The sequence below is a fragment of the Falco peregrinus genome, chromosome 8 (genome assembly GCF_023634155.1).
Source record: "Falco peregrinus isolate bFalPer1 chromosome 8, bFalPer1.pri, whole genome shotgun sequence".
NCBI lineage: Eukaryota > Metazoa > Chordata > Aves > Falconiformes > Falconidae > Falco > Falco peregrinus.
Genome location: NC_073728.1, coordinates 11673985 through 11688908, shown reverse-complemented (window position 1 = coordinate 11688908; position 14924 = coordinate 11673985). Strand labels below are relative to the sequence as shown.

At 37.8% G+C, this 14924-nt stretch overlaps 1 protein-coding gene across 6 annotated transcripts in view; it reads right to left on the bottom strand.

Moving 5' to 3' along the window:
* The window catches only part of KANSL1L (KAT8 regulatory NSL complex subunit 1 like), a 67740-nt gene that overhangs the window by 30735 nt on the left and 22081 nt on the right, over positions 1-14924 (bottom strand). For 4 of the 6 annotated variants that reach the window (XR_008748367.1, XR_008748369.1, XR_008748370.1 and 1 more), the window contains exons 3-6: positions 12011-12152; positions 7968-8165; positions 5087-5208; positions 250-451 (exon numbers count right to left, since the gene is read on the bottom strand). Coding sequence is in view for 1 of the 6 variants with exons in the window: in XM_055811756.1 (XP_055667731.1) it covers positions 250-451; positions 5087-5208; positions 7968-8165; positions 12011-12152 (664 nt within the window). In the remaining 5 variants the exon portion in view is untranslated. The remainder of the gene's footprint in view (positions 1-249; positions 452-5086; positions 5209-7967; positions 8166-12010; positions 12153-14924) is intronic. The other 2 variants (XR_008748368.1, XR_008748371.1) reach the window with 2 other exon arrangements.

Sequence of the window (14924 nt, the reverse complement as noted above, 5' to 3'; positions counted from 1 at the left end):
TAGCCATACAACAAACTGATTTGATAAGCAGGATTCTGAGCTATCTTTAATTTTTAAGTTCAACTCATTAACTCTGAGCTCCTGCCGACACATCTAGTACTCCCACCTCACATACTATGTGCTCCCTGAACGTAACAAATAACCAGCACAGCATGCACTATTCTTCTGACATACCAGACAAGGCACATGCAGACTCTAGCAGCTGGACTCTTTTAGTTTTGTCTCCTGAAGAGAGAGGCGAGGGCCTACCTGCTGATTCCTGTAACAGGCACTGTGCATTCTGTAGAGTTTCCTCTTCTGGAAACTATGAAGTGGCCTTGTTCGGGCAGATGTGCTCACATTAGCCATGGAGAGAGATCTTAGTCTTGTCCTGTCTCTTCTTCTTTTCTTGATGTGCTGATGATCAAGTAACCAGCTGCTCGAAGAGGATACCTCTCTGTTGTCTGAAGCTCTGCAATTTCATGATTAATGGGGAGAGGAAATACAAAAAATTAAATGCGGTCCACATGCACAGGTCAAGATTTCATACGCTGATGAGCATTAGCCATATAATTCTAACAGAATTTTATAAACACTAAAATGTTTTAGCACACTGTTCCAGAAAATCATGTATATTATTTGTTTGCTTGTTGATTAATTCTATGTTAGATCACAAAAGGAAGTTGATCATTCTTGTCCGCCTCACGGAAACAAATGTCAAAATGAAGTTAAGCCCTTAAGCATGTAATGATTTTTGTTTTTTTCCAAATTCAAGAACTCTCTTTCTAACAGTCCTAACATCTATGTTTTTAAGTTGGAATTAACATTTCCCTACAGACTTGCATTCCATTCAAGACAGCAATCATGCTAACGTAAAGGACACCTGGAGTCCTGCCCTAATACTTTCAAGATTTTTTAGTTTTGCTCAAGAACTGAAACTTGAGTAAAGCTTTACAAACCAGCATCCATTCAGCATGGAGGTTGCAACTCACTGTGAAGCATTTATATCAAAATTAGGAACTGCATGCTTAGTTTAACCAATACAAGGCCATTAAACTTCACTTCCAGGGGCATGCCAATAGAACTCAAGCCCAGCCTGAGGGAAGCTCTTGAGGAAGGAAGAAAGTCTAGCCTGTTTGTCTGCCTTTAAGACCTAGAAGCTGGTGAGACCTAGGTGATTTGGAAGATTGCAAGCTCAGCTCCAGTCACAATTTGACAGGGTCCACATAAGCACATGGAAAGCTTTGTATTAAAATGAAATCTCACTCTTACCTGCATTTCCCCATGTCTATAGCTTCTAAATCCCTCTCAGTGTTATAGCATCATCCCTCCACAACTGTACCTCCACGCACACTTGCTGTACTCACATCCTTGGTAATACAGTAGGCAATCACAAAACCTACGTGACAACACAGGGCTAAGAGCAGTAGAAAACCCTGTATGTATAACAACCTTGGATCACTCTCACCGATCTACAGCCAGCCTGCTCACCAGAACAAGGTACACTAGGTGGGAATGACTCCATGGGAAGAATGCACTTCACTTTTATAGGTATCCTGATTTTATTTTGTTGCTGTAGCAACATCTGTCTGCAAAGCTGAAGGCTTGCTGCAAAGAGCACTCAAGTGTGCATTTATTTTTACAGTACTGAAGACCTTGACTGCAACTAAACTGCCTAAGAAGTGCAAGTATACGAGATATTTTGGCCTTGATTCATAACAGGTCATCTATCTGCACAAATGATTATTTTCTCTAATGAACGTTATCTGGCGAGTCACAGACTTATTAGTAAAGTTGTAACACACAATAAAATATAAAAATGAATTTATGACAAGGCCATTTATCCATCTTTTTTGACAAGCTGCTTTACTGTTCTTCTAACAGTACATTTTTTATTAAATAGAAGCACTTGCTATGAAAGCATGATTAAACACCATCCCATGCTGTGCTGGTGTGGTAATAAGGCTTTATGGGCTTGAATTTGAGCTGTCCTTCTGACACACCAGAACAATCCCAATAAGCAACACAGACTCAATGAAAAAAATGTGCTAATTAAAAGAGGGATAGTACAAAGTATTTAAAGGAACATATTAGTAACTGCTGGAAAAAGCCCCAAGTACTTAAGCATGACATCTTTAATGCTAACACTGCATTTTTAAGGCTTGAGAAAGAAAAATAATGTTTAAACTCCATGCAAAAGAGTTCTTCAAATATTTTCTCTGAACTCTCAAAAATATTTTCTCTGTAATTATCCGCCTTGAAGTTAGGTGGTGCCAAGGCCTATTTCTAGACTTTCATGTAAGAGGGAGGTATGTGGAAGACAACTTGGACAGGTAAATTAGAACAAAAAGCTCCTCAACTTCTGTGATTCCTGCCTTGGTTCTCATGGTTGGCCCAGGTCTTTGATAATCTCTCTTCAGCCTCTGCCAGCTGCTCTATTTACCCTCCTGGGCCCTGCAGTAATGCACAGCTCCAATTTCAGATGAAGCAAAGATCTCAGCTCCGTGGCTTGGAGCTCCAGTACACAGCAGTATGGTTTTCCTGCTACTTGTGTAAATAGGCTTCCCAGTCAAGGTTTGAGTTATCCATTTATTTTGATCTTAGTTTGGGTGGTTTTCAAAACGTGATTCTACAGAAGAGCAAAATGAACCATTGCCAGATGTAAAATCCATGAATTTGCTGAAACATTCCTTCCAAAGCTCATAGGTTGGCCTTTCTTGCTCTGTAGCCTAGCTAAAGAGCAGAGACCTCACTCACAGATACACACATGCACAGTGAGCCATCAGACAGGCACTATTTGTACTGAAGAAATGAACTTTTTCATTCCTCTCATAAGAAAGTGGTTACTGCTAGCTTAGGGAACTGCTTCTATGAACATTTACCTTCATACAATGCATCTGGCTAATCTTGACATCTAGATTTAATTAGGCAAAGAAAAGCTACATAGAAAAAGGAAACCACTAATGAAATTAGACCTTGACAAATGGCAGTTCAAGGTTACCCACATTTAATCAACCAGGAATCATACGTACACTTCCATTTCCACTGGGATCAGTCCAACTAACCAACCATAGTGCAACCCCCCATGATTACCTCAAACCATCACACACTTAGACATACTTTAAACATGGACTATTATATCTTTCACATCAACAGCCTACAATTAATTTCAATAATTTACTTAAATAAAAGTCACTATAATCCCTTTTTTTTTTTTCCTCTTCAAGAACAAAAAAATCACCTTACTTTCCATTCAGTTTTGGCTTCTACTTTCTCTAGTAGTTAATAAAGTGAGCTCTAGAAAGAAATGAAGTTAACTGGAGTCTGTAACTGTCTCAATTAATTGCACACAATACTATAGAACAACATACCACAAAAAACTGGAAAAAAACCCAAGAAGTAGGCGGCAGTGAATTTTCCTGCAGGATTCTCATGATAACCACTCTATGTCATGTTTATTTACCATCTTTAATGAACGGTATTCATTTGCAGATTTCAAAACACTTCACAAGAAGTTAAAAATTAAAATCAACTATTCAACTGATTTTTAAGATGACATCTAGAAAGCTCTGCAAGTCTCTCAGATTCCCTTCCAACACCTAACTCACCGATTCCAGTTTAGAGCTATAGCACTAAGAAAATCTTCCAACTCTTCCTATTCTTCTTTGGGCTTTTATAGGTCACGAGTAGAAAACAACGAGCCTTAGACAGAGTGGTCTGTGAGCAAACAACTGTGCTGCTCATAAAATGGAAAGAAGACTGATTTTGGACAGTGCCTGATAAATCAGAAGAGAAGTGGCTTGAAGTTACATCATTAGAGTGCCTCATCATGAAGTCAACTTCATGCACTCCTAAAAACATTTTTAATAGCAGAACCCTTCTCCTCATCTGTTTCATGAAAAAGTCACAAATTCAAACACAGCCTTCTAACAGCCTAAATTACTCTCTTCTTCCACATACCCATCTCTATTAGCAACTCTTAATTCAGGCCTATTTATATTCCAAAACTCAGAGGAATCTTCTGATTTTCCCCTACATTATCTGTAAACAACTGATATGTCAGGAGCATGAATGATACATGACAAGACCCCTTCATCCTTAAATTTAGGGCACAATCACACAATCACTTGGGAACAGACGGCAGTTAAAGAAGCTGCCCATCCAAGCTGCTCATTATAATCTCTTTGTGGGAGGCTACAGCCTCTGCGGCAAAGCTGCTGAAACAGACGGTGTAGCCAGCTCCTTTTGGAGCTGGGAGCCAGGGAATTACATTCTGCTGCAGACACTACCATAAACCCCCAAGCTCTAGTAGGGAACACTTTCTTCATCCACCTGATATTAGTTAAGACCTATGAATAACAGCAACCCCTCCATCCTCAAAAATCACATTACCAGTATCTCAGGAGAAATACCCAACATACATACCTAGGTCTTTTGTAAGACAGGACCATAGTCAATTACCTTAATGCTGTTTTGACACTGATTACAGCCTGTACTGTATTTTAAAATCTTTGAATAAAAGATGGAATTACTAAGTATGGAGTAGTACTACGAAACATTTTTCCACAACATTAATTTTGAGCTGCTATAGTCATCCTGCAAGGTATACCCATCCAGAACAAAAGACCACAAATGGAAAAACACTATCTCCAAATTCTTGAAAAAGTAGCTGATAAAGAAAATTTTGCCTTGTATTGACAACTGGTATGTTTAAAATTAATGAAGCTGCCACTGGTGCCATCGCTTATGTATTTGACTAATCTAGTAAAGTCTAGTTCATCGCTTTTCCAGAAATAAAGTTGTAGTCATCATGACAGAATGCATTAATTCTGAAATAATCAGTAGTGTGTTACTTACTGTATCCTTTCACTACTTCACAGATACATTCATCTTCCCAGGACTTAAATATACTTAGTGACTGCATACTTCTACGATGTAAGAACAAAACCCTACTATTTTCAACCTTACAAGCAAGACTTGACTTCTCTTGAAGCTTGCAGAAAGCAGCTCTCTTTTCCTGATTTACTACTGTAGTGATGATCAGTTCCATCTACATAACTTTACTAGAAGTTATTATCTAAGAAAATGCTACCATCCTGTCACCTACCTGAAGGAGATGCCATTGACCAGGTGTCTGTGCCTACAGGTCTTGGATGAAAGAGATGAAGAAGATGGAGACAGATTGAGTGGAGCAATTAGGCTGCTAATGATTTCACTCAGTTGCGCACTCTGGAAAAAAAAATAAAAAATAAAAGGTAGTGAGACTTTTTATCCAGTCCTGGTTTTTTGGGGGGTTTTTCCCTACCGAGGATTCCAGTCACACACATCATGGAATAATCATATTTAGTTTCTTCTTGTGAATAATCAAGTGTGGCATGTTTTTCATTCACAATTATGTTCAACTATACAAGAAAGAAAAAACCCAACAACACACCACCAACAAAAAAACGACACAACCCTGAGCAACCAACCAAGCACATTGTTTGTACATTTGAGTTAGTAGTACACAAAATACATTAGAGATCTTAGTATTTTAGCCAGTTTTTTTAAAAAGGCAAAAGAAACAGAACACTTTACAGCTGATGTTACAACAGCTGCAGCCCAGAGCAGCTAACTGGCCATTCAACAAGCATTTCAACAAGGGAAAAAAAAAAGCCTGCTGTCTACTCGTTGTACATTTTGTTCACTCCAAGTATTTTTCTTAGAAAAATCCTCTTCATTGCTCACTGTAGTTTGACAAAGGTGTTTTTATAAAACGAAGTGTAACTACAGGAGGACTACTATAACTACAGACAGAACGGCTAAAATCTTCTCGTATCCTCAAAAATAGCAAGCAGAAGTCCCCACCCCACCAACACTCGGACTTTCAGAACTGCCACAAAACAAATGCAGCTAATTTGTTAAGACTAAGAATTACTCTTTATAAAGCAATGAATTGTGGACTGACTCCAGATATCTTTTCACAAAGATTTTTTTGTTTTAAATGTCAAACCTTAAAGGTTATTCTGACAATAAATATAGCTTTCTTAGAGGAAACTGTGTTCTGCACATTAAACAGAAATTAAAGGATCTGAAATGGTGTGATTTTTTTTTTAAAAAAACTTTTACATTATTTTGTAGGATTTTCATTTATAACTAAGATTGTTTAAAACAAGACTTGCAAAAGGCTACCCAGTAAGTTTTCTTTACATTTTGAAGGGACTACCATTTATGCAGAAAGAGGCAGAAGAAATTATTTTCCATTTTATTACAACTCATGTCTTTTCTGTTCATGTGTAAGTGATGCAGTTGGGTAAAAATTTTGTCTCAGAATAAAATATTCAGGGGTGGATATTAAAGCACAGAAATAGCAAGTCATTTAAAAAAGGTCTGGACAAAGCAAACAAGATGCCAGAAAAATATTCAGCAGATTGACTCAAAAATCTTAAAAGTATTCAATCTGTAAGGAACAAAGTCTATACTGAATATAAAAGCACTGAAACAATGGCAGACTTCCAAATCATAAGGAAAAATATACATTTTTAAACATCACAGAGCTATGAAAAGGACTTGAAAACAATATTAATAAAAATTGCCAGGCTCAGTCGCTTTGTAATCTCTATGAATTTTTTTTTTATTCACAAGTAAAATTGTTTCTTTTTAACAAAGAAATACTTTAACATAGGACTGAAGAATTCTGTGGGAATATCTGTGAATGTTCACAGCCTACAGCATCACTAGTCCTGACACTGAACAAGAAGAAACTCAGACCTTCAGAGTTAAAGTTGATTTATAGAACTGATAGTCAAAAAGGAAATCAACCCCCAAGCTTTTTGTGGTGTAAAGGGAAGAAATCTGATGTAATCTGTGAGATGCCTTAAATGAAGAACACCTTTACTTCCAAGTAATCAAATTTCTTAGACCTCTGTTTGTAACTACTTAGGGACCAGGAAACACACCGCTATTATTTTAATCGTCAAATGTCTTACTGAAAAGTGTATTTAATTCTCCAAGTAATCACTTAAAGAGGGGACATTCACCACATTCTAAAAATGCTCTTTGGTTTACCTTGTGCAATTGCCAGCACTGCGCATATAAATTTCCTGTTTCATTGCTTCCTTACTCCTGTCTGTTGTGGATAAGATCTATCAAACAGGGGAAGCATTTTAAGAACAGGAAAGTATGACTATCAAATAAGAAAAATTGGCACAGAGATTCAGGAACAGGCATTAGTACCTAAAGCTACTTTTATCCCATTTAAAAATGTGTATATGACCAAGAATTTTGTACGGCAGAGAGCAACATATTCACAAACCATAATGGCCTTGTCAGGTTTGCTTTACGCTAACTGCATAAATTCATTCTGAAAACAAATTTCCTGTATCTCCTTCAGCAATGTGATCCTACCACATTCTTTATGTACTTTCTAGCAAAAGAAAACCCTGCTGGAGTCTATATCGTATTTCCTGGAATTAACCTTGGAAATGACTGTTTTGAACACCATGAACCGAAACTCTGCTCACAGCTACGCCTACGCTATGCCTGTTAAGTACCTGGAATTCCTCAGCTCCAAACTAGAGTCCTATGATGCTTGAAAAGACAAACCAACAATTATATTCTGTTGGGGCTCTTTTTTGGTTTTGTTTCAAATGCAACATACCTCCATCTTCAGCTGTACCCTTTCATCTCACGTAAGTATTTCCTGAAACAATCTGTGGCAACACTACATTAAACCTAACTATAAAGGAGAGGCAGGTTTGTGGATAACTATTAGAAGTTGTTATGTGGCCACTTTGATGGAAACAAAGTGGTAACACAGACACATCAGAAATAAAAGGTTAATTTGTAAACCTGGTGTACAATGTAGTTATTTAAGCCCTTCAATTCATCAGCACGCACCCTCAATTGCGAAATATCTTCTTTTTTGGAAGTCATCACCATGGAACCTGCCCTATTTCTGAAGTAAATCATTTGGCGCCATTGATCGTTCAGTTTTTATTTTACTTTACCTGTTTTTCTATGTTTCGTAAAAGCAGGGTAGGACTGCTGGGTGACATTTCAAAGTCATGCTCCGGCAAAGAATCCTGTCTCTCAATGGCAGCTTGCGAATTCCCTGTGGCGTTTAATAAAGCTTCTTGGTCTGTCAATTGTATTTGCTTCTTCAAAATGTCTTTTGGAAATGGGAATTCTTCTAAGATCACCATCCCCTAGACAACAGCAATTGAACACAGTTGGTTGACAACGGATTAACCCTCCTAAATCATTTTTAAGGGGCAGTCAAACCTGGCACATGCCCCCTAAATCCTCCCAGCAACTCTTTGGAGCACACAAACTAGATTTTAAATATACTTAACAGCTAAAATATAGAAATAGTAGGTATTTTCACTAATGAAAAGCTGCACCATTCATGCTACTCCTTATAACAGGAATTGCTCTAGTGTTACACCACTGCTTAAACATCTGTGCCAAAATTCAAATCAGAAATTCATACTTATTAGAGCAACTATATGATCATTTGCCCGCTGATTTAAGAGGTTTTTCTGTAAGAAACAATCACCCTTTGATTTGAAGTTGGTTACAGTCTTGCAGCCAATAAATTTTGTGGAGGCATTTTAAAGTGCTCTATTTCTCTTATTCCTATCCACGTTCAAAGCAAAACATCAAGGTTGTTATTTTTTATGTAGCAGAGATGTATATGATTCAAAACAAAAGCCTTTTACAATTTAATAATTTATTTTTTTAAGATGAGCATTTTTAGAGTTTCATAATTACAGAGGTAACTATCCTAAATACTACAGCAATCTCATTGCTTTTCAAGACAATCTGTGCAAATGTGGTATCAGACATGGTCTATCATCTAGAATGCCACCTTATAAGATAAGTATAACTGTATATGGTAGAGAAATAATAAGAGTTTCGTAGATGAACTAGGAAAAGAAACCCCATTGCATTTTCCACATGACAGATTAGAAAACAAGTGTCAAATACAAACCTAGGTAACATCTCACTTGGTTTGTTTCAACAACTTAAACAAAATACTAAGCACAAATAACTTTGTAACAGTCAAAACTAGTTCCTCAAATAGTCCCTTAATTTGTTATTATCTTGAGCAAATCAATTTAATACTCAGAAAAGACTATCAAATCTCTGCAGACTTCTACCAAAAAGAAAGGGAAATAACTTACTTGCTTTTAAGTACTGCCTGTTACTCAAATACCAAGCAGATACTGAAAGAATGGGACCATTCAACTACACTGCCTCAATTTTTAATTCCTAGTGAGACCAAGCAAGACTGTCATCATGTGAACACAAGGAACCCCTGTATTATTTCCTTAAGCAAGACAAACTTCACCTACATTGTGGTTGTGGAAAATTAGGGATCCTGTAGTTTTACTAACACCTTGACTGTTGCTTCGGCAGCAGCTTGCCCTGAAACATGAAAGCAAGTCTCAAAGAGACTTCAAAGGGAAGACTAGCAGAAAATGTGAAATTGTCCTGTTCTCATTGTGTCTCTAACTTACTCTCCTGTTTGAATTATAAATTCAAATCTGAGAACAAAAACATTCTCTAAAAACAAATGTAGGTGCTTGAAGACTTGATTTAGTACCCAAAAGGGGCACAGAGATTCTGAATTTCAATCAACTCAATGCTAGATTTTCCATGTTCCTTATCAAGCACTTATCAAGTAGTAGCCCATCATCTGTGCTTTTCCATTTACAGCAGATGGAAACGAATCCAGACAGTATCATACTACAGTCTGTAGACAACAGAAATTACAAAGTAGGCAGTACGCTGAAGGAAATTCAAGTACAGATCTAATTTTTATGTGCCACAACAGGAGGACAAGCTAGCTCAACAGTTTTAGACTCTTTCAGAACTTAGAATCTTCAGATCTTTTTAGTGAAAGAATCATATGTCATGACCACGGAGAGAGTGGAGAAAAAACCCTCACAAAAGTCTAAAACACAGATTCTGAAGGCAGAGTAATAGGAAGACACATAGGAAAGTGGTGAAAAGAGGGGGACACACCCCACACTTCCACTGGAATTATATTTTAAGTTGCAGAGTCCTGTTGACCAAGCAGAGAAAGATGAAAGCAGAAAAGGAAGGTGCAAGTTGACAGACTGTATGAAGAGGGAGAGACGGAATAGGCACAGAAGAGGAAGAGTACAGAATTAGAAGACTAATAGTGACTATATAGGAATTATAAGTTAAATGGGTTACAACCAGTAGAGTTTGACAATGAACTCCCACCTCCCCCACTCCTTAAGTGGAATTTTTTTGTTTTGCAGCTATAATTTTTTTAAAGTGGAAGGACTGTCAAAGATCCAGAGCTGCTACTTCTACGTGCATAGAGATGGAGAAGACAATGTAGTAGGCCAGGAAACTGCCCACAAATTAACCATCTCCCTTCCCATTGCATTATGGTGTTGGAGAAGTGGTGTTTTGCTTGCAATCATTGTTCACTGGCTATGAATCACACTTTTTTCCACTCAAAATACACAAAAACTGCTCTGAAACCATTAAACACAGCATAAAAATCCTAATGATATTGTGTAACTACTCTGCAGTCACTAAATGAAAACAAAGAGCTCTTCTATCAGCCTGTGTGTCCTTCTGTAGCTGCTGCACTGGTGTACGACAAACGTGTATACAAAAAAAATCGCTGCTTAAGAAAATATGTGTCTACGTTCACTATGGGACACAAAGCCAAATACTTAACACCACAGCTGGTAAAAGGGGCATGAAGTCTGCAAAAAGGAATGTCACTAAAGATCCCCACCAGGAAGATGACTAGGCTACAAGCCAACATACCACCTAATGCGAAGAAAACGCATGACAAAAAGAATGTTCTTTCTCTCATTTCTCTGTTATTCATTTCTCTGTCTTCTGCAGCTCATGAGACCTATGCCACCCTAAAGGCTGATAGCTCTTGAGTTTAACAGTGTGCAGGTATCTGCTATTTAGGACAACACTAAAATACGGGCATTCTCACCCTTCACCTTGTCTTCACCAAGATACAAAATCTAATTTTACTTGTGTGAGCACAGAGGCAGGACGGACCCTCAAACGAAGGCTCTTCAAGTGTTTTTTTTAACGAAAAACCTGACTGGGGAAAAGTTTGGAGCATGAGAGACAAAGTTCAATATGAAGAGAAGGGCTTTGAAGGCAATAGGGGAAGAGGGGATAATTTTTCTTTACGTCATCAGAGGGAAATGCCTTCTGGGGTGACTTCCCTCTCCTTTTAAACTCCCTCTAAGTCTCATGTTCAGCCACATAAAATCAAAAGCATCTTCTGGCCCCTCTCCATCTGTGCTTATCTGACCCCAGCATAGATAAAACAACCTACATGAGACCCGTCTATGGAGAGTCGAAGAGCCCTCCTCTAAACCCCCTCAGTATCACACTGCCAGAATTATCACAAGTTTTGGCTTCTTACACGTAAGAATGACCTGGGGAACCCATTAAATCGATAGATAGATTATTAATGGTTTAGGAATGTGACTTTCCCACTGTCTAGCCAGTTCGATTTACAAAAACTAGTACATGAGTTACACACATTGGAATTTTAGTAATAATTAATCCTTGACCTGTTCAAAGTGCTGTACAAACATTAACTAGCTAATCCTCAGAATAAACACACATTGTAAATAATAAAAAAAAAACCCACCCTGAAACCCCACAACACAAAACTGAATAACCAAGCACCCCACCAGAAAAACAAATCTTGCCTTTTCTGCAGAGTGAAAAAACTAGGATGATAAACGCAGTAGCTTTTGCAGGGCCCCTGGAAGTTGCTAACAAAGTCACCAACTACCACAGATAGGAAGGTAAGAGTTCCCAACTCCCAGTCCTGTACTGGTGCCTCTAGGGTACAATACTTTTTAGCTCCTGATGGCCTTCTTATTAACCTTTGCATGCAATAGGCTGGATGGATACAAGAACTCTAGGGCAAAACAAACAAACAACAAGGAACCAAAGAAATAAATATTACAAGAAACACTGTCAAAAGATAACTTGAAAAGCCCATTTATGAGCTTACAGACAATACCTTGGTGGCACGTATCTGCCTGTGAAGGTCAGTTAGTTGTTGGATTTTGTATTCTAGTTCTGAAATCTGGGCTTGAAGCCACGTCCAACGGCTGCCAATTCTGGCTCTGTCTGCAAGCCACTTCCATTCAGAAGTATAGCTGCTGTGAAGACAAAATGCTGGTTAGTCCAAAAATAAAGATAACCACATTTGCACAAGAACATTTTTGACAGCTGCTCTGCCTCATGTTGCAAGCATCTCAGTTGCTTTCAAAAGATATCTGATTATACCCATTCAGTTTCACATCAGCTTATTTCTGTAACTACAGAACTTGCCCAAACCAGTACAACCAATGTTCACTGGCTATTCCCAGGCTAAGCTGGTTTTATGTTCAGTATTCTAAAACCCAAAGCTGAAGAAACTACCAAACTATATCGGTTAATGCAGATTACAGATTTGTAAAGAATTCCAGTAGCTCTACCAGCAAGAACCCAAATTCTTACACCACACTTCCTCCCACAAGCTTCCACGAATATTGTTTGCTAACAATTGGAATCAAATAAAATACCATCCAGCAATGACAAGCTAGATATCAAGTCACGGCCCAAAAAACCCAAGTAGCTTAAATTCCCTTCATTCAAGCTATTTTATAAATATAATTGTGTCAGTATAGTATACCTAGGTCACTCTTACTGCTGTTTACAAATAGGTGTAATTTGTAACACAAAAGATGCCTCCCAGTACTTGACACTGTGATTAGCTTAACTTTATTATGTCAAATTCATCACTGGTATCAGCAAACTTTACTCAACCTACATATTAAATAAATGAATGACATAACAGTGCCACTCAATAAATAATCTTAATATCCAGTAAGTTTAAGCAACAGAGACAACACAATGCAGTATTTTAGTATGCAACTTGCGCTAGTATCCTACCATTAACTGAATTAATTTATTTAAAGAAAATGACTGGGGTTTTTTTCCCCAATAAGTTGTAAAGTAGTTTGTTACAGCTAACTTAAATGAACTGTAAAATCCAGCTTCTGGAAAAGAGGAGCTTTTATTCAAGTTATTGGGATAACTACTGGATTTAAATCCTGGATAGTAGTGTACGTAAGTTTTGCACAGGCCAAGTATGTGATCCCCCATTCCCCAGCCAATGAAAAGTACTCAAGTATCACAAAAGACACAAGAAAAAGCAGATGCCAGTAAATAGGCATAGGATCATCACACAAGCGCAATTGTTTCATGCAGAATTTTGTGTCAACTACTTCTACAATAAAAGGAAAGTACACATCACCCTGCAAAAGATGCTACACATTTCCTGGCATGAGTAGAGAATCACCAAACTTGAGAATCCTAGTATTTTCAGACATTATAAAACATAACAGAACTGAAAATCACAGAACTTTCAGTCTACTTTAGTTATCATAAATAGTAAGAACAGACACAGACTCCAGTAGGTTACTTCTAAAATACGTAATTTCTCCCTTTTTTAACATAAACTATCTGCCCACATAGTTTACAACCAGCTTAAACTCTCTCCTACACAGACAAAATGAACATACAAAATTAGACAGAAGATTGAAATGTCCTGTTAAAATCCAGATTCTATGTGCAAGCAAAGGTAATCACAAGTGGATTGCCATCAAAAAGAAACTCAAAGAACTCTATAAGTAGCTACCATAAGGACTTGTTCACGCTTTATATATTCTATTAGTGATTTTGTCCCAGGATAAAAGGCATACGAAGTCATCTTGTGAATATTCATTTTTCTGACAACCCCTTCTTATTTCTCTCTGTTTTCCCCACTATCACCAGTACATAATAAATAGCCCTAGTTACTTAGGCTTTAACCAAGTCTTCTTGCCAAGAACTTCTCTGTGATTGAACAATTTTTGCACATTTATGCTTCTGGAAGTCATAAAATACAATTTGTGGGGAAAGGGGGGATCCAAATTACTAGTTGACCCAAGTCACAGTTCAATTGACTAATGTGTTCACACAAGTGTGGTGGCTGGAATAGTTAGGATTTGTCTCAGGACCATGGGATGGCAAAAAGTTAGTCCTAAGAAAGAGCTGCTTAATAAGGCTATAACAAATCCCTTAGTTGATCATTTTAATACAAAGTTTAAGAAAAACCCAACAGGAGTATTGCGGTGCTTACTTGTACTCCTTTCTCAAAAGACAAATGAACAAACAACAACCCCCCCCCCCAGACCAGGACATTGTAACAAGAAAGCCCAGGTGAAAGAAAATAAATCACACTGACAGAATTACCTTCCAAGCTAGATGCAACAGTGTGAGGAGAAAGGTGAGCTATCCTCAAACAGACTGAGAAGGGAGAAGCACATGAGAGAAATAAAGGTTCACACAGCTGGGAAACAAGTGGAGTGGAAAGGGTCAGAGCTTGTCTTGTGTCCCATACACTGTATGAAACGAGCATGGCAGCAAGGAAATCACAAGTTATTTTTCAAAAACATGTTTGCAGGTTTTTTTCTTAAACACAATAATAAATCCTGAATTAATTACATTCACTGTTGAATATATTATGTATATTTTGCTTCATTCTAAAAAAACAAGTATATATGCAAGTATTTCTTAAGGCTTTAAACCGTACTATATAATTAAACTAACAGGTTTTAATTACAGTGTAATAATGATGTCCTTAGGCTCCTCTAAGGAAGAGCTTCCACCGAAGTAAGCACAGACATTCTAAGCTCACACCAAAGGAAGCAATTTTAGCTTCTCTCTCCTGCCAGCCCAGGCTGCCCCATGCCCAGTGCCTGCACAAGCACTCAGGCACCTACACAGTGACATGTATTACAGAGTTGCTCATGGTTAATTTTAACTGTGGAGGCCAGGGTGAATGAAGCAAGTTTAAGTCTAGATGGCTTTCCCAGTCTTGCTGCCTTGCCTGAGCTTCCTTCCTC